Raw genomic sequence first — 18,898 nt, forward strand, 5'->3', positions numbered from 1 at the left:
CAAGCCACCAAGCAAAGCTTCTTTCAACGGTTGTTTTCATTTATCACAAATGCAACTCATTCCAAACCTGAACATGAATCAAGAGTAGTGGTGCTAGAGTCGTGCGTTAGCTATGCATTATAATTTTTATTGGTAAAATAGGAAATGTGCATTTGGTGCACTACCACTATGCAGGGTGGGATCTCAGCTCCGCGCTTCTATATTTTTTTCTTCTCCTCTAGCAACAAAAAATGTGTTTCTATGTAAAGTTTTAGATATTGCAGAGTTAGAGAAGAAAGAAAACAAATTCTTATCTGACTTGAGATGATATATTACATGTTAATGGCACTATCTTGGCAAATCAAAGATACGACTGCATAATCTCTGTCCATATTGTGTGGCATTGTTATTCACTATAGAAGGCGCAAATTGAGAGGTTGCAATAGAGGTGGCAAATAAAATAAGTTTGGACGAGTGACAAAGATAATAGAAGAACCAAAGTAAAACTATAACTGAAAAATTGAAATAAAACACAAGCTACAGCTAAGTACTTGGAGATGGCAACCAAAGTTCCACTTTATCTGCTGAATGTATAAGGAATTTGGAATATATCACTTTGTTCTTTAATAAGAGATATCATGTTCATATCCTTGAAGAAACCGTCCCCAAGTTACCTAGACTTTTCAGTGGGGATGATATCTAAACCTACAATATATCAAACTAATATAAAACTTTTTTGTATTTTTAGAAACTCAGTCTAAATTTATTCTCCTAAAAATCAAAGGTATCTCCTTAATCATTAATTAAACGAACTGAAATCATTAAAAATTGCACTACATTTAACTAGTAGCCTTACTTGGGACGGAAGGAGAAAGTCTCCTTTCAAAGTAAACCCCTCTCCTATCTCTTCAAATCGAAACAACCATCGAAGCAACAGTAAACAACGAAAACATCAATAAGTATTTGCCATTCTTCAAAGACCCAGCAACATTGTTATTACTTGCACTATTTTCCGACGAAGCAGAGGCTGTGCTGGAAGAAGAACCACTAGCAGAACCATCCGACGAGATTGATGATGCGCTTGATTTTGAACCACTAGCTTTGGATGATGAGATACTTAAAGTCTTTACATCAGAACTAGCTGAAAATGAACCAGTGGCATCAGCTAAATCAGATGATGCACTAGCATAAAGTAACCCCGTGATTGATGAGGATGATGATGATGAAGAAGAAGAGTCAACAGTTTGCACTGAGCCTCCTCCATTGGCATAGTTGTATAAGTCTGTAGCCACATGTAGGTTGGATAATGAGGGTGTTACTGTCGATATATCACTAGTGACAGAATTATCAAGTAGTATGCTGGATGGTAATGTGGTTGTGGTCATGGTGAACAATTCGGAGGGTATTTGAAATAAAGGAATGTAATTGGTTGTGGTGATAATAGTAGTAGTAGTAGTAGTAGTAGTAGTAGTAGTAGTAGTAGACTCTTCCTAAGGTCTGTATGAAAAATAGATTAGAAAGAAAGAAGATAAGCTTAAAAATTAAAATTAAGGGGAAATATGTGTCAATTTAAATGAAAGAAACTTTTTGGGCATTAAGAAAAAATTTAAAATGTTCCCCTGAAACCAAAAAAAAAAAAACCAAAAAGCATTTCTATTGTCATTTTTTAAAATTCCCTTTTTAATACATTTCTATTGTTTCAATTCACACTCTCCTATTGTTCCACCAACACATTACAACACAACGCATTTACATTCACATTCACAACATCACATCATCGTCGTCTCACTTGTTTTAACACAAACAAAGACCTCTGATACCTCGGTAACAGCTAACCCATCGTACGTATGTTTATCCTTTTTACAAATTGTAATTGTTTTTCATTTGGACCATCCCTTTCGATTAACTTCTTGTTTCAGGGTGCAATCAACCAAAGACAAAATTCAAAGTCGAAGAGAGGTTGTCGAGCATTTAGTGAGGTTAAGGGTAAGTAGCCACCTCCTTTCCCAAAAGTCAATCAGTGAATGCCTTCCTTTCACATTTGAAGGCTTTCTTTGCATCGCCACTCTCTGTGTACAGAACATTACATCATCAAAACTTTTACCTTTCTCATGCATTGTTCTTTTTCTGCTGTAACTGTGTAACAATGTTGTAATGTGCGTACCTGGAAACTTCAACACAAAACCCATATGACATCCTGTATATAGAGAAAACATATTCTTAGTAAACTGTACACTACTCTAAAGTTTTATAATGCACACAGGTACATACATATGCAATGATTTGACACATCACAATAGTTTCAACATAGTCTACTATGACAATAAAGTTAATTTTTTACTTTTGGTTTCATTAAAAGGAAAAGGTAATTCACTTACCCGAAGCTTTATGTTTAGGTCCAAAAAGAGAAAAGCATATAACAACAGGAAAAGAAAAGAACAGAAACAAAACACGCCAGAAAATATCAAAATTACAAAAACCCGCGGTTGAGTTTGTTTTGTTTGTTTTGTTTGTTTTGTTGTTTGTTATTGTTTATTTTGTTTAGTCGTGCATATATGCACACAAAATCAAATATTTACATTTTGACTTTATTTAGTTAGTTAGTACAGTAGTATAGTGATGTTTAAAACCCCAATAGATTCCCCTTTTACGTTCTTACCATCCGTCAGTTCCTAGTGACATTCAGAAGATCCACCAACTCCACTCTTTTACTCTCGTAGACGAGTAATACTTATCTATTCCTCCCCCCTCTTCTAGCAATAAGGAAGTCTTGGCAGAGATTGCTTCAACAGTCTCAACAACTTCAAGCGACATTCCTCTGTCTCACTTGTTTTGTTTTTTTTTTGTTTCTGTTTAGGTATACATCTAGGTTTCGACTTGGAATTTAAAACAAATGCATGTAAGAAAATACGGATTAGTTGACCATTTGTCTCCTTCTCGTCTCAGTGATGACAAAGGTAGAGTATTAGTTGGTCCACTGCTTCATTTGGTGGAAAACGATAATCTTACTCCACATCTCAATTGACCTGTCAATCAACTATGACGAATTGAGAGGAACATACAAGCTAACTACACAGTTTACTCCATGTACCAAACTAATCAGATGCTTGCTCAAGGTTAGATAAGCCCATAGAATGAGAAAAGTGCTTCTGTACCGTCAACTTCAGCGATATTTATGGCTAAAACAATACTTCTACTGGGCTGCATATCAGCTGCAGATGTTGTGTAAAGAAATCGAGTGAATTTTTCGTTTTTTTTTGGTTGCAAAGTTTCATCTCAATGCACATACCTTGCCTCCCTCCCCCACCACAATGATTCCGTTACTGTCCAAATTCATTGATCTAGTCACAACCAACCTCAACACTGCAGAATGGCCATTACCACAAGCTGATAATCACGCCATACCCAAATTCAACTACGAAGTCATTAAAGTTAGCAAACGCGTGTCACAAATACTTGTCAATCAATTGAAACCGCCATCAGCCGATGTATGTCTCCATCCCAAGTTTGCCTCGGTAATTATAGCCGAAAAGTATTGCGTTGGTGTTCATAAGTTTGAATCTGATGAAACTATTGACAATCCGTGGGATTCATATTTGGCTCAAGTAGAATCAAGTCAAGTATGTCAGCTGATAGCCGTCCCCTTTTCATTGAACCTACAAAACAGCATGATTCATAGAGAAACTTTTGGTTTTTTGGAGCAACTAATTCTGGAGTATTCTGTTGACCTCGAAGGTGATAAAGTGGAGTCAGTGGGGAAGCTTAGACCTATCATGAACAATATATTTGTTGTTGAACCAATAATTTTGCAACCACAAGCAGCTGTTAAAAAGCCAAGTTTACCAGTATGGCAAGCCAATGAAAAGGTGTCTTTTTTTGACATTATCGAGCAAGAGCTTGAATCTAAACTCCCTCAATCTCAACCAGAGGCTATAAGTCTTTTGCCAGTGCAACACAATTTGGTTAAAAAGTATTGCATAGGGCTTGATATTCCAACCATTGTTGAACCCAAACGCAACAACGACTCTTGTGGTTTTGATTTCCCAAACTGGACAGGTCCCCAATTGACCAATCGGTATGATAATCACGATTTAAACTTGTATCTATTTGAGAATGAACCTACTCGTAGTCGCAAGTATTTGGTACATCCGATAGCTAAGTGCAACAAAGTTGAAGATAAACCACCCGAATACTTTATCCAGCAATACATAAACAAGTACTTTAACACCAAGTCATGGCATCTAAACAAGTATCAACTCATTGTGGAAATGGAATGGAAACCGATAATTGCGAATATTAAAACTTTACAAAATCATTTTTTAGTTGAAACTATTGATTCTGTTATTAGTCCCCGATTTCAGCTATCAGTCACAACAGCGGTTGGTGAAGATATTGAGTTGGGACCCTTTGATTCTGATGAAACCTTGGCTTTAGATTATCCTCAGTTACAAGAATATACAACAGAAACTGCAACTACAAGCTCAAGCACCATCCAGATTGAGCCTGACAATGGAGCAACTAACCTTGCTACTTACCACGATGACACCGAAGCCTTAGTAAAGTTAGTCCTGACAAAGAAACGCAAGTTGAATACAAAAATGGTTGATATACCTCACGAACTAGCATTGCTTCTGTTTTTACACCCAAAAAAGGAAACCGAAACAAAGGAGGAAGAACTTAAAGAAAAGACCTCTACAGAATCAATATTGCCTCAATATAGTATCTTTTTCGACTCGTCGTTTTCCGAACCAGCCAAAGAGTATCAATTCCCTTCCAATCAATACATTGCTTTATCACAATCATTCTGGAATAAGGACTACCTTCTTGCCAAAGGTTTGAGTGACAAAAGGATCGGCATTGTTGAAGCCAAATTCAATCATGCAGTAGATATCGTCATAAACACAACATCAGCAATCTACACAACACCAGCTGAATTACTTGTGCAAGGTGATGGCAAAACCACTGATTTCTTAATTCTTGAAGAGTTACTAACCATGAAGCAACATTTCCATCGACTATACGTTATTGCCATTGTCAATACTCCCTCGTTTGTGGAGTTTGCCGGACCTAAATTGCAAACCATGCAATTAATCTGTCTTGCAATCGATATCAAACTCTTGTTTGTGTCAAGAGACGATGCTTTGCTTTGGTGTTTGGAAATCATTGATCTGGAACCACCACAGATAATCAATAATGAGCCAATAGATTTGGATAATCAACATTTTGGATTGTTGTGTGAGTGTGGATTAACCTATTTCCAAGCTCATGCACTTTTGCAAAAAACCTCCCTTACGGCATTTATTTCCTGTACTGTTGATGAGAAGTTGAAAAATTTTAAGGAATTGGTGACTCCTGAACTATTGGTATGTTTCTTAATCCCTACTTGTTTATAATTTCGTTACTAACTGTTTTCTTTGTAGTGTAAGCTTGACTTTACATTCCTGGAGGAGATATGTTGAGAAAATGAGGAAAGTTGTTTATATGTCCCTGTAAATAATAATCATAAAATTTTTCCAAAAGCTCATCCCTATTGCTTTTCTTAATATTACATTGTTTGTAAACAATCTCTCGGTGGTTATTTTGAAGTCATGAACATTTGTTGAGAATTTGATGCAAAATGTAAACACCCTACACCAAAACATGTGTTGCACCTTCGTTCCATAAGAAACAGTGACTTTACTTTCACATGTCATATTCTTTCTTAATAAAAAGCCTAGTGACAAAAGAATATAGCACTAGATATATCCCCCTTAGTTTACATGAACCCTAGGACCAGCCTAAATCAAAGCTGCAAACGACTCTCCCATTGTCGAGTCATAAAACTCTATTTTTAGACATAAAAACCAACCATTGCACGACCTTTTCATTTTTCGTTGATTTAACCATTTAACACGTAATTTTTCAACACCAATTGAAGTGACAAAAAAAAACAAAAGATCACCATCTACAGACACCCAAACAGTCCTCCCCTTTCCCATCAATTACATCAAAATGGTAGTCTTGGCTGCTTCTATATGTACCCGTGGTGGTAAACCATTACTTTCAAGACAATTCAGAGACATTTCAAAGGACAGAATCACGGCATTATTGGCCAACTTCCCTAGTTTAATTTCCAACACTTCAAGCCAACACACCACGGTTGAGGATGAAAATGTGAGATATGTCTACCAACCATTGGAGGAATTCTATATCGTGTTGATATCCAACAAGACATCCAACATTTTACAAGATATTGATACGTTGCATTTATTTGCTTCGGCCGTGAGTAACTTGTTGCGCAATGTTGATGAACGAGAAATTTTTGATTGTGCATTTGACATCATTGATGCATTTGATGAAATTATTAATATGGGATATAAGGAGAATTTGACCATTAGTCAAGTGCAAACGTTTTTGGAAATGCATTCACACGAGGAAAAAATCCAGGAAATTATTGAAAGAAATAAGGAGTTTGAAGCTGCTGAAGAGCGGAAAAGAAGAGCTAAAGAGATTCAAAGAAAAGAATTGGCTAATAGAAACAACGATGATTTTGGTCTGAGATTTGGTGTAGGTGGTGGAGCTGGTGGTCCATCATCTTATTCAAGCATGAACCAACCGGCAGTACAACCAGTTTATCAACCACCTTTACCTATTGAAACTGAGAAGGAGAGTAAATCCACATTCAGTTCGAGACCAAGAGGTGGTGGACTACAATTGGGTAAAAAAGCAAGTAAGCCAATTGCACCAGTTAATGAGCCATTGTTGAGTAACCAACCAGCCTTCAATAAGCCTTTCTCTTCAGCCTCAGCTACTCCAACACAGTATCAACAATCAGCACCTGCATCCAAGACTGCCTCTCCTGTACCACAAATTCCAAAAGTGCCCAATAACGGTATCCTAGTTACGGTCAACGAAAAGGTGAATGCTCGCTTAACGCGTGAAGGATCGGTTATCTCCTCTGAAGTCAAGGGTGATTTGCAATTGAGAATTAATGACCAGTCCTTAGCAAATGCAAAGATATTGTTGAAAATTGGCGACAAGGCGGATAAAAAACAATACAAGACGCACCCTAATGTCGACCGTAGCTTGTTCCAGAACGATAGTATATTAACCGTCAAGGACAAATCGAAAACGTTCCCATCCAATGACCAAGCATTGGGAGTTTTAAGATGGAGGTATGTGGGGAAGCAAGATGATTTGACGTCGATCCCCCTCTTGATCACCGCTTGGGTCACTATTGATGATAATTCCACGGCTCAAGTCACGCTAGAGTACGAATTGACATCCGATTTCACATCATCGCATCCAAATGAAGTGTTCAAAGTGGAGAATGTCAAGGTCTTGATTCCCATTGTCAGTCATGATGTCGTGTTGCAAGAAGGCAACGATGACATATCGTATGACATTTTAGACCAGACGGGAATTGTATTCAATATTGGTTCAATCGCCCTCGATGACCCCCAAGGCTCGTTTGAGTTTACTGTCCCCGTTGATGGTGGCGATGAGGAGTCTTTGTTCCCCTTGGAAGTGCAATTTGATATAAATAATGTCGATTTGGTTGAGAGTGATGTTTCGTTGGGTGGTGTCTCCATAGTTGACATTGTTTCAAATGACGAAGAAGAAAAATCTTTGCCATTTGATTTACACGCCAATGTCATTTCAGAAAGTTATATAATAGAGTAGAAAAGCTTTGTCACTACAGTTTGAATAAATACACATATTTTTTCTCTCTCTCTCTTTTTGCATAAATCTTTGTCTAGCTTGTCTTATCTTTACAACACTATGGTAGTACCACTTAAAGCAATCGATATATAACACCCTAAACCTTCTTCCTCATTGTATTTGTTTAAATCAGTCAAGATGCGTTTTCGTGGATCGGTGATCTCACGGAGATTCGATAGTATCGGTTCCTTGACATGATTAACAATGACATTGAGTCCCTTCAATGGGTGTTCTGTATTTTTCTCCAACTTTTTACATTCTTGTTCCAACTGTTTTAATTCATAAATAACATGTTTTGGCGTCAAATGGCCATACAACTTGTTTGGATCCGGTTCCCCCGCATTTGAACATTCTAAAATGACACCTTTCAATTTATGTTGTAACACCACTGGTGCCACGTATTTCCAAATCTTTTGATTACGCTGGAGTTTGCTAACCATGTCACTTTCAAAATCACCAAATGCAAGTAGATATACATCGTTTCGTGATACCAAAAATGAGGTGGATTGATAATGGTGCACGTCGGGGTCGCTGCTTCGTTGACCCGTCAATGACCGTTTATAATGATCCTCACTGACTCCAGCAGGGATAGTCGTAATGCTAGAATGTCTTCCAGCATTTTTACTCTCAATCATATTCAACTCGCCATGACTCAAGGGAAACATGCGAACATTGTATTCACCTACTTTATGCGTCGTTTCAAACTCCAACTGCGTCAACTCGAGGATATCAAAACTGGGCATGTTCGGCCACACTATTCCATTGAAATAATGTTGTTGAAGTGATTTGATGGTGTATTTCGAGCCGTAGACTCGCTTGGGTGGATTATTTACCGTGAACCCTGCAGAATTAATCACTAATGAGGACACATGATCCAAATGAGGATGCGTTATTAGGAAATTGTTCAACTTGTTGAACAAAAGCTTAGAATATGTGATGGTATTGTATTGGTTAAATTTGACAAATGGCTCAATACGTTGTACATCTTTATGGTAATAGTAGTCGATAGGTTCCGAATCAAAATAGTAATTCAACAAGTTGCATGCCGATTTGTGATACTTGCTTTCTTGGTATATGATTTCCGTGAGTTTGCCCATACCTGATCCGGCATCTATACATAGTAATTCTTCGGTATTGGTCTTGTAGGTATTTGGATTGCTGTCTGGATCAGTTTCCAACTCCAATAGCTCAGAGTATCCAATACTAGTGGATTTAAGTAGTAGTGAACAGGTGTTTCCTTCTAGTGGGCCACCACTAGCTCCTAAGAATGTTATTTCGAATGACATATGTACTGTGTAGACTTGTGTTGTCCTGTGTTGACTGTGTAAGTGCTTATATGTCAAAAAGTAATTTTAGACGAGATAAAATGCGGAGGCACAAAAACACAAGCATATCCACAATTACAACGTGGCTGAACCAAAAAAAGAGTCAGTCAATAAGCAACAGGAGCAAACCCTCTTTTTTTAGGCCATCTTGGGTTACACGGTGCTGCAAAAGCAACCTGTAGCTTGTAATGGAATTAAATTTGGGAACGAAAGAGAGAGAGAGAGAGAGAGGGAGAGCGTGTGTGTGTGTGTTTTAACCAGTATCGCTACAACCACAGAATCAAAATTGTAATTGACTAGATTACCTCCTCCAACGTTATACTTAACTACTCTATTGCTGCTTACTAGCATACCCCCTAATGTCCTTTGCAAACCTCCACCTTTGGTTTTCTACCTTTGCATCCTTGACAAATTCAAACTTGACTTCTCCTGATTCCTCATCCAACTTGATCACAACGTACGAAAAGACTTCTCCTGACCTTGCATCTCTGTAAAACAATACTCTCATTGAGTCGTCAACCACTTTCCTGACTTGATCCTCATTGACCTTGTCATAATCTTTATCCTCTGGTATCAAATTTCTCAATAATGGAATGGCCAAGTGAGATCCAAACCCAGTGGCAATAGTGGATGCATGATATGTAACTCCCAACAAGTCAACGTATTTTAAAAAAGGTTTTCTTTCATCATCAAAACCACCAACCACGATACTATTCCACAATGGATCCATCTTCGACCTTCTATTATACATCACTCTCGACAAATACGCATGCACATTGGGTGCCCTTAAATTATTGCCACCGTCATTGTCATACACTTCTTCATCAATTTCCAATTCGTCCAAAAGTCTAGTTATGTATTGGAAATCGGAAATGTCCCCTGAAATACCAACAACAGTTTCCAGACCCACTTTAATTAATCTCTCTATATTGTTGAAACGCAACAACGACCCGTATGAACCTACGTGGTCCGCTGCCATAATGATTCCATTGGCGAACTTGGAGGCTATAACCGACGTACCTGTGATTATAGGCTGCTGAGTGTTCATCTTAGGAAATTGATGTGCATGGTGATTGTAATCCTTAAACTCTGTGTTGTTGGCATTTGCAATGTTGTAATTGTATGCTCCGTAAGTTTCATTTGAGGGTCTACCCCATTGGTATGGATCGTGGTTCATGGCGTAATTGATGTGTGTGTACTGTTGTTGGGAAAAGGGATTCGAAATTGCAGTGGCGATTTTTTTTTTAGTCTCTATTTTTTTGGTTGATTGTCTGGTTGCGGCTTTTTGGATTTGAGGGCAGAAAGAGGACAACGAAAATGGACATCCCTTTGTGGGAGAAATAGAGCAGAGACTACTACAAGCTTGAGTTATGAGTCTTTCACACGAAGAAATGCTCCCGCTTGTACAATTACATTGACACATCTCAGAAATAATATAACTCCTGTATTTCACTAATCTATCTCTAAAGTTCCACCAATATGTGGCTATAGCTAACTCCGCTCTCTCTCAAAACACAACTTCAGCACCTCCGCTACTTACTTGATCAATTTCCCAATCTTTTATAGTTGGATATCTGAATCTCTTTGGAAGTTCGCTTCTTGAAAAAAATTCACCATTCTGTGGTTCAATAGGACTACTGTGGTGGAAGCTTCTAGATTGGGAACTACCGGATGATGTACCAACTGATCCAGGAACTACTCCCTTAGGCGCAAGGGGATGTGGGCCAGCTGAATGAGGTTCTGTTAATTGTTAGTAAAAAAAAAAGAACTGTCACAAGTAGAGATAAACTTCATCTCACAACATACTTGGAACTGGATGTGGTCCTCCAACAAATTTTATCGTATGCTTTAATAGTCTAATTGCTGCTTTCATTGAGATTGAACGATAGTGCTTCGTATTTGCTAGAACACGAAGCAAAAAGATGGAGCCACCTATTTATTTTTTCCATCCTGCGATTTGATAGGCGAGATCCAATTCGCGCTACCGGTATATGCCTCCTGGTATGCCCGGGACACTTTGCAAGTTCAAGCTCCACAGTTTTGGCACTCAGAGGGTTTTCCCTTTGGTGGAAATTGTATAGAGAGATACTGTTTATGTTGTAACACCCCTTGAAACAAAAGCCAATGGGTTGGGCAAATACTTTAAATCTTGGAATGTTATATTGAAGATACGAAAGAGATTGGTTCCTGCTCAAAGAAGAAGATAAGCTTCTTGCATTGACTTGCAATATTTCAATTTATCGGTGCTGGAGGCTTTTCCAAGTGTTGCATCACGGCGTTATTTCGCACATTTATCTTAGAGATATTTTTTCCTTATTTTGCAACATAACAAAGGGGCTGCTTTCCCACTGCAACATGGAAAAACACCAGGCCCCCACTTTGCTCCATCTTCCCCACCATGCTATTTCCAGAATAATATTTGAACGGTGGAAGTTAGACAAAAGTTATCATCATATTCTTCCATTTCTATACACTTGCAAACAGATTTACTACCAACACTATCACATTTTATACCTATTAACGCCACTTGTTTTTGGAAACGCAGAGAACTTTACCACTGTGGAAAGCTTGCAAACGTTGATCCAGACTAGACTATCCGGCAAGATAAGGTCGGTGTACTTGTTTAAGCCTTCTAAATTCATAATCCGACTGGTAAATGTGTTTCCTAATTTGGTATCCGTTACAATTTGCACATCGTTGAGTAATTTACTAATCATTGTAAATAAATTACCTCAAACTGTGACAGCTTTAAACTTGCGTGTAACAAAGAATGGGATAAAAAGTTTGACGAATCAATCTTCACCTGTTCCAATGTTAAAACTAGAGACATTAAAGTTTAGTTCAGCTTGTTGCATGCGGAGAACAAATCATCCTTCGATTTTTAAAGCATTTGTGAAATCTATATCGAGAAGGAGTACAGCAGCAAGCTATTATCAAAGTGAATCACCAGCAAGACTAGTCTGCAATTTACTAGCCCGGTTGATACACAGCAACATGTCAACTTTGCAAACATTAGATATTGAACTGGTGAGTTTCAATCAAATCTATTTGGCATTGAAAGAGCAGAGGTTTAATTTCAAGCCAGAGAAAAAGTTAGAACTTATTAAAATCGATCAGGGAGGATTGGAAACAATCGTGGTGATAGCACTCTTTCAAATGTGTAAGGAAGTACAGTACATGGACAACCACTTGGGCATCGAACACATAACGAGAGTTGACAATAATGGGAGATTGGTCGAAAAACATTTCGCTACCAGACAACCCTGAACAGAGAAAAAAACGAGAGAACAACCAATTCTGCTTTTTGACAGGTTGCACACTTTACAACACTCACGACCAACATGTCTGACAAGTTAGCCAAAACCATTCAACGTTTTCAGTCCAAGATTGATTCTGGCTCGTTTTATGAAGCTCACCAAACATTGAGAACAATAACAAACAGATATGTTAAAGCTAAACAGTATCCTGAAGCTAGAGATCTCTTATACCAAGGTGCCACTATTTTGATTCAAAACAAGGAATATGCTTCCGCTTCGGACTTGATTATCTACCTTGTACAAATTTACGAAGAAGAAGAATTGAAAGTTACCGACAAGGATGCAAAACTTAAACTAATTGAATTGATTTCAAGCTTGCCCAACAACGATCCCCTGCTCAACGATTTAGCGAAGGCTAGCATAACGTGGTCACAAAAGTCACAAGGATGCAAGAACTTTGGTGACAATGATTTGCATCATTTGTTTGGGTCCAAATTTATACAAGCAGCAGAAGGAGAAAACATAGACTACGAGCAAAAGGTTAAAATTTTTGCTGTTGCAGAATTGCACTTGGTCTTGGGTACGTTTGAATCTGTACCGATTTATGTCAACTTTCTAGTTGGAACTGCTAGAGCCAATCCCGATGCTGATCAAGGGGCTCTTTTAGCCAGAGCCGTGTTGAATTACGCATATTTGAAGAATATCAAGTTTGTACAAGAAGCAAAATCACTATTTCTCAGAAGCGTCAATATCGAGGCAGAGGCAGAGGCAGTTGGAAATGTGCAATATTTTGAAAGGAAGCCATTGCTCAATTTCGTTCAGTTGTTGATTGAGGTCTTGCAAAAGGATCCGCAAACAAATGGTCAAAAGTTTAGAAAGTTATATGACCATTATAAAAGTATATTAAAAGAGAGGGAATTGTTGGCTCCAGTGGAATATTTGGGCAAATTATATTTCAATCTAAACATTGGCAATTCAAACAATCAAGGAGGCTTAATGGCCAATTTAATGGGTGGGTTATTTAAGTAGCAGTAATTAATATTCGTCAACTGTTTTAACATCTGTATCCTTCACTATAGAGCTCAGGTTCAAGGCTTCCACAAGTTCAGGGCGTTTCAGTTTGAGCAACTCGTGCTTAGCTTCAGAGTAAGTGCACCATCTTCTTTCTCGCTTCTTCATTTCTGGCCAAGTTGTGCTTAATTGGTCAACTTGTAGCTCAAAAAAGTGGAACTCACTTTTAGGTATATGCTTGGAATCAAAGTCGCCTTTTATCACTGGAGCTTTGTGACCCCGCGAATCCAATACCACTGGCAACTTCTTGGCAATGATACCTTCTACGCCTGCTTCTTCCCAAGTCTCTCTCACTGCTGTTTCCAATTCCAGCTCATCCAATTCATTACCACCTTTGGGTACGATCCACCGGTCTCTGTGCTTTGCCGATGAAATCATAATCACTTTGTCCTTGGTTTCATTCAAGCATATACACCCAGCGACAATTCTTGCGCCAGTCTCTTCATTGTATCGTTGATTTTCCCTACCCTGTCTTGCTTCTGAGGATTTGTTGGGTAAGTTGGGGTTCTTGTAGTCTGTCATTCCAATTAGTTGTATGTGTTAACTAAGAAGCACGAGCTGCTTTGGTGAAACTTTGAAATATTTTGTGTCATTTCAATTACGTTGACGAAACATTACATTTTTCACCAAAGCTGTCCCCATCGCCATACACATCACCTGCACAACGTTACCACAATGAAGCTTCTATCAGCTGTAATAGCACTTCTCGCATCTGCATTTACTGTTGCTGCCCACGGTGACCACTCTCAGAACATATTAAAACAAAAACCGTCACATTTGAGATGGCAAGATTGGCACATGCTGGAAGAACACAACATTGCTGACTACGATGCTCAAACATTCTTCACCATGCATGACTTGAAAGGAGCCGGTCAATGGGATAGAAGTGATATACTCAATCTCTATGGAATAAAACATGAAGTCATCATCGGCGATGGATCAGGTATGGGCGAAAATTCCCGTAAAGTGACACCCGAAGTGCAAAACATGGTTGTTGAGTCAATTTTCAAGTTATTTGATAGTGATAAGAATGGTGTTATAACCAGTGATGAATGGATCAGATTTCATGACAACGGTGGTGAATTACCAGACTTTGGTTACGGACAGGGCCACCATTTGGACTTTGAAAGTGAATACGAGGAACATCACTGGAAACAATACCACGCAAAAGTCGACCCAGATACCAAGATCAAGCACAAGGAAGACATCGAGCATGAATTGTTGCATCACAAGCATGAGATTGAAGAGACCCACGATCGTTCTTCAGAGTTGAGAGAGGTTACCAAGAACTTCTTGTCCAACATAAGAATTGAAAACTTGAAACCAAAGTATCGTAATTGAATAGCTATTCTATGTATATACATGTACGTCTATTTGTTTATAGATCCAAATGCACAGTTTCTCAACTCTTCTAACTCGTGCGTACATTTCAGCGTCTGGCTTTTGTTTATCTTCAAACATGCTTCGTAAGCCTGCAACTTCCCCGAGCATTCACCTTGAATCTTTTGAAATGATGGTACCGATGTCCTAATACATTGAGTCAACTCGACTTGCTGTTTTAGACAGTGCTCAGGGTCTGGTTGTGGCAAAGACATACACTGGTGGAATGCAAGGAACTGATGCGGACAGCATCTAGCTATATCCTCCAAGAGTATTTGATCTAATAGCCCTCCTTTCTGCTGCTGTGACATGGTTTAGAAGTGGTATGTGGCAAAGGCAAAAGGAAAAATTATACCGGGCCGGAAAATTGTTGCATGAAAAAGGTCGAGAGGCGCGAGAGAGAGAAGACGAATTTTCTTTTTGTTTGAAAAATCGTTTGCAGACTTGGTATTTACCCCATACATTCCAATACCACACCCGTTCATCTCCTTTGCATGCCATTAAGTCACAGTTTGAAAACCACACTACTCACGATATCATGGTTACCCGTGCTATACACCTTCACCAACCATGTGTACCAGCCGTACCAAATCACTGGGTCGTCAATGACCCCAACGTTCAACCCAGGAACATTCTCAACGGCAAAAGATATAGTGCTTGTACAAAAGTATAATATAAAGACGAAGGAGAGCAATATATCACGAGGCGATGTCATTATGTTTCGTCTGCCTTTAGACCCCGAGAAGTTGTTGACAAAAAGAGTAGTGGGAGTTAATGGAGATGTCGTACTACCGTCTTCTGATTACCCTAAGCTGGAGGTGAAAATACCGCGAAATCATTATTGGGTTGAAGGTGACAACCGGGTTCATTCGATTGACTCTAACGAGTTTGGTCCGATTAGCAAAGGTCTAGTAGTGGGTAAAGTCGTTATGATCCTATGGCCCTTGAGTCGGCTTGGTCAAACTTTGAGCAGACCTTGAGGTAAAGATGGTGAAGCATTTAATGGGGGTTTAGTTTTGAGAGATTTAAGGCTTAGATCTGCTGTATAAATTAATTTTATTGCCAAATACTCAGCTCCTTTAGGATTATGAAATACTGACTGGCTTAATATGGCATGAATGACTCGGTATGAAACTGATGAGCATAAGCTACATGCCACAGTTGAGTTGCACTACTAATAATAATAAGCCATTAATCATAGAATTTGTTTATATAAAAGTAAACAAAGAATAAAACATCGTCTACACACTAAAGCTGACGCCGCTCTCGATTCAACTATTTTCCATTCTTGGCGTCCTTGATATGTAAGAAAAGTGTAGGAATAAATGCCAAGCCAACTAAGATTCCAGCCATAATACTGTAAGCAGTAGTGAATCCTAATTTTGCAAACATAATTGGGAAATAGAATGGGCCAATAAAAGCGAGTGACTGTCTGACAACGGTGATGAACAAAATGATTCCTCCAGCTTGCATATGATCCATGTCAATACAATAAGCAATAAATGGCGAGGTCATGATTTGTAAACCAAAGGAAGCTAAAGCACAACCGATTAAAGGTGTCACATTCCACGTGGTGGCAGCATCAATTTGAACACCAAACACAACTAACCCAATAATACAGGTGGCGAATCCCGGGTATGTGACCCACAATCTAAAAGAAGGTTCTCTACCTCTCTTTTGCCCCCAGGCAACTAGCTTGTCCGACATGTATCCTCCAACCTCACCAAGAGCAGCACCGATAATAAATGAAATAAACTGTAATCCCAAAGCCTGTGGACCTAATCCAAACTTGATATACATGACTTCTGGAATTTCAATATTCAATGCAATGTTTGCATGAAGAAAACACATTGAATAAGCAAATGTTGGAATAAATATTCTCAAATTGGCAAAAAATATCATAGGATAGAAAGTCTTCTTTAAAGTTATACGATTTTCAGGAAAAATAGCCTTGAATCGTAATTGTTTGAACCGGTTTGTTTCATTTCTTGACAAGTCAGCATGATTGAACAGAGACTCCTTTCCAAATAGTAAGTAGCAAACAACTTGTCCAAAGTTGATCAAAGTAAACACCACATGAACGTACTTGGGGTCCTGGTGTTCAGCAACGATTCCCATCAACAATGCTCCAACCATGGTACCCAAGTTTACAGCAATAGCCCAAATACCACTTCTTGAACCTCTTTGGTGGCTGAAAGTTGTTTCATTCACAACTGCACCACCTACAGCCAATCCAGGGGAAATGAAGACGGCTTGCAAACATCTCATGACCATCATAGCACCATAAGTGGTACTGAAAACACTTCCTAATGAAAAACACATGGTCCCAAGTGCCGATATAATACAAAGCAAACGCTTCCCATACCGTTCCATCAAAGGCACCCAGACTAAAGGAAACACACCAACTAATACAATTTGAACAGACACTAAATAAGCAACATCAGGGGTTGACAATTGGTATATTTCCGAGTAAATTCCAATGGCGGGTACTAGACCCGATGCCATAAAAGTAGCCATAAATGCATGGAAAGCAACCATGGCTAATTGTAAATATTTGAATCCGTTTGACCAGTTCAATGGGTCATCATCGTTCATTGATGGCAATGGGACCAAGTTGTAGGTTCCATGTTTGGCAATGAGATATTGTTTGTGTTCTTCTGATATTTCGGGTTCATCCTCAGTGGTGATATACTCAACCTCTTCTTTTGTCCGCACCTCTTTATCGTCTGCCAAGGAAGTCATTATCTTTATTAATGAGTGTGTTTATTGAGTTAGTGCTAGCTTGTATTAAATTGCATCGACATTCGGAGACCTTTGGCAAAGTATTTATATCAACCAAACCCCAGTTTGTGCAAAAGTATGAGGTAAAATAGATTGTACAATCGGTCTTCTATTGCAAGTTAAAACGAAGGTATAAAAGTGGTTCGGAAATGCAATTAAATCAGCTAATCCCATGGGTAATCGTGCCAACAGGAAATATAATATTAAATTGGTTTTTATAAGTAGATGACCTTTTTTGATGTGAAATGAAAATATAATTTACCTGTTTCAAACAATTTTGCGGACTTATTTTCTTGTCACACTATGAAAATTGCAAAACCGAGAAAGTCATGGATGGTAAATAATATGTTGCATTAGTCAACTAGAAGTGGGAACAGTCTCTGGATAAATGAATAGCCTGGTGTGTAGGATATGTACGTCACCAACAAACTGCTTCCAGGAACCAAAGTCCAATGCTCGTATCTCGTGGGCAAAACTGATTAAACTTTATCGTAGCTGGCCCATCATAACGTAGAAAGACCATACGCTAACGCATAGACTTTGTGTGCCATAGTCAACAGTGCAGTTGAAATTTCGTGAAATTGCACGAGCCAAATCACTTACCATCTCTGTGTCTCCTTCCATACCCATTGCCCGATGTTGTTTACTTCTGACAAAATGATACGAGCCATAAAGTTGAAAATAGAATAAAAAACTATTTATTTTATATGCAGTATCAATAAGTAAGATCCTGCAGCACATACCACCTAGCTCTTCTCTTAAGACATATAAGTCTTTTGATTCAAGATCTTCTCAAAAGATTCCCCACCCTCCCACAATCTGTGGAGTTCAAATTAAGTACCTTAGTTTCACATTGTGCTGCAGCCATATACATTTATTGCAACCACTTTAGTAATAATTAGTCAATGCAAAATACTTTTAATGGGTAAAGCGCCTACCAACAGAAGAGGAAACACATTTTACTATTACTATGCAACCAGGGTAAAGCTTTTGGTGAAACTATTTTGATTTAGCAAGATTGGACTTTGAAGGTTTGTCGTATTTGTATACATTTCCGGGAAACTAATCCCCTTATGTAGGTCCGCTTATGTTCTAAGTCACTTGTAAAATACTCAAACAGACGTTGTAAAGAGAGGGTGATTATCTATGCAAGAAAGTTGTAGGTTGCATGTGGCAACAGTGGCATACCTCCGAATAAACTGCAACGGTTGAGCTCAAGAGTTTGCTTTAGGAATTAGCTTGAAGGCGTCAAAACCGATTCCATGTATCTATTCCAAACCATGAATAACTCTCAAATACAGAGTATAAAGTGTCTTCAGTTATCAGTATCACTTGCAAAGAATGTTTTGTGCAGAGTTGACGGTGCGGGTGTTGTATCTCCAGTGGTTGCAAATTCAAAATTGT

At 38.6% G+C, this 18,898-nt stretch overlaps 12 protein-coding genes across 12 annotated transcripts; 5 read left to right on the plus strand and 7 right to left on the minus strand. All coding sequences in view use genetic code 12, as the record gives it.

Annotated features, from left to right (window-relative positions):
- Positions 1-887: 887 nt before the first annotated feature.
- On the minus strand, positions 888-1,364 carry FAV2 (Fav2p; the record flags this gene model as incomplete). The annotated part of the gene is made up of 1 exon (XM_051815366.1): positions 888-1,364. The coding sequence occupies one exon, from the start codon at positions 1,362-1,364 to the stop codon at positions 888-890; it is 477 nt and encodes a 158-aa protein (XP_051671147.1).
- A 1,926-nt stretch (positions 1,365-3,290) lies between these two features.
- Positions 3,291-5,372, plus strand: CANMA_003214 (uncharacterized protein; the record flags this gene model as incomplete). The annotated part of the gene is made up of 1 exon (XM_051815367.1): positions 3,291-5,372. One exon carries the CDS (start codon positions 3,291-3,293, stop codon positions 5,370-5,372), a length of 2,082 nt encoding a protein of 693 aa, XP_051671148.1.
- A 598-nt stretch (positions 5,373-5,970) lies between these two features.
- On the plus strand, positions 5,971-7,641 carry RET2 (coatomer subunit delta; the record flags this gene model as incomplete). Its single annotated transcript, XM_051815368.1, has 1 exon — positions 5,971-7,641. One exon carries the CDS (start codon positions 5,971-5,973, stop codon positions 7,639-7,641), a length of 1,671 nt encoding a protein of 556 aa, XP_051671149.1.
- Positions 7,642-7,730: 89 nt separating this feature from the next.
- PDE1 (3',5'-cyclic-nucleotide phosphodiesterase PDE1) lies at positions 7,731-8,966 on the minus strand (the record flags this gene model as incomplete). Its single annotated transcript, XM_051815370.1, has 1 exon — positions 7,731-8,966. One exon carries the CDS (start codon positions 8,964-8,966, stop codon positions 7,731-7,733), a length of 1,236 nt encoding a protein of 411 aa, XP_051671150.1.
- Positions 8,967-9,336: 370 nt separating this feature from the next.
- On the minus strand, positions 9,337-10,182 carry CANMA_003217 (proteasome core particle subunit beta 7; the record flags this gene model as incomplete). The annotated part of the gene is made up of 1 exon (XM_051815371.1): positions 9,337-10,182. The coding sequence occupies one exon, from the start codon at positions 10,180-10,182 to the stop codon at positions 9,337-9,339; it is 846 nt and encodes a 281-aa protein (XP_051671151.1).
- A 330-nt stretch (positions 10,183-10,512) lies between these two features.
- On the minus strand, positions 10,513-10,878 carry CANMA_003218 (mitochondrial 37S ribosomal protein YMR31; the record flags this gene model as incomplete). Its single annotated transcript, XM_051815372.1, has 2 exons — positions 10,513-10,733; positions 10,812-10,878. 2 exons carry the CDS (start codon positions 10,876-10,878, stop codon positions 10,513-10,515), a joined length of 288 nt encoding a protein of 95 aa, XP_051671152.1.
- Positions 10,879-12,346: 1,468 nt separating this feature from the next.
- On the plus strand, positions 12,347-13,291 carry CANMA_003219 (uncharacterized protein; the record flags this gene model as incomplete). The annotated part of the gene is made up of 1 exon (XM_051815373.1): positions 12,347-13,291. The coding sequence occupies one exon, from the start codon at positions 12,347-12,349 to the stop codon at positions 13,289-13,291; it is 945 nt and encodes a 314-aa protein (XP_051671153.1).
- A 6-nt stretch (positions 13,292-13,297) lies between these two features.
- Positions 13,298-13,855, minus strand: CANMA_003220 (polyphosphatase; the record flags this gene model as incomplete). The annotated part of the gene is made up of 1 exon (XM_051815374.1): positions 13,298-13,855. The coding sequence occupies one exon, from the start codon at positions 13,853-13,855 to the stop codon at positions 13,298-13,300; it is 558 nt and encodes a 185-aa protein (XP_051671154.1).
- Positions 13,856-14,008: 153 nt separating this feature from the next.
- On the plus strand, positions 14,009-14,674 carry CANMA_003221 (uncharacterized protein; the record flags this gene model as incomplete). Its single annotated transcript, XM_051815375.1, has 1 exon — positions 14,009-14,674. One exon carries the CDS (start codon positions 14,009-14,011, stop codon positions 14,672-14,674), a length of 666 nt encoding a protein of 221 aa, XP_051671155.1.
- A 29-nt stretch (positions 14,675-14,703) lies between these two features.
- Positions 14,704-15,024, minus strand: CANMA_003222 (uncharacterized protein; the record flags this gene model as incomplete). Its single annotated transcript, XM_051815376.1, has 1 exon — positions 14,704-15,024. One exon carries the CDS (start codon positions 15,022-15,024, stop codon positions 14,704-14,706), a length of 321 nt encoding a protein of 106 aa, XP_051671156.1.
- Positions 15,025-15,207: 183 nt separating this feature from the next.
- Positions 15,208-15,693, plus strand: IMP2 (endopeptidase catalytic subunit; the record flags this gene model as incomplete). Its single annotated transcript, XM_051815377.1, has 1 exon — positions 15,208-15,693. The coding sequence occupies one exon, from the start codon at positions 15,208-15,210 to the stop codon at positions 15,691-15,693; it is 486 nt and encodes a 161-aa protein (XP_051671157.1).
- Positions 15,694-15,988: 295 nt separating this feature from the next.
- CANMA_003224 (uncharacterized protein) lies at positions 15,989-17,455 on the minus strand (the record flags this gene model as incomplete). Its single annotated transcript, XM_051815378.1, has 1 exon — positions 15,989-17,455. One exon carries the CDS (start codon positions 17,453-17,455, stop codon positions 15,989-15,991), a length of 1,467 nt encoding a protein of 488 aa, XP_051671158.1.
- Positions 17,456-18,898: the final 1,443 nt, after the last annotated feature.

The sequence above is a fragment of the Candida margitis genome (genome assembly GCF_024628925.1).
Source record: "Candida margitis strain CBS 14175 chromosome Unknown scaffold31, whole genome shotgun sequence".
In the NCBI taxonomy this organism is placed as follows: domain Eukaryota; kingdom Fungi; phylum Ascomycota; class Pichiomycetes; order Serinales; family Debaryomycetaceae; genus Lodderomyces; species Lodderomyces margitis.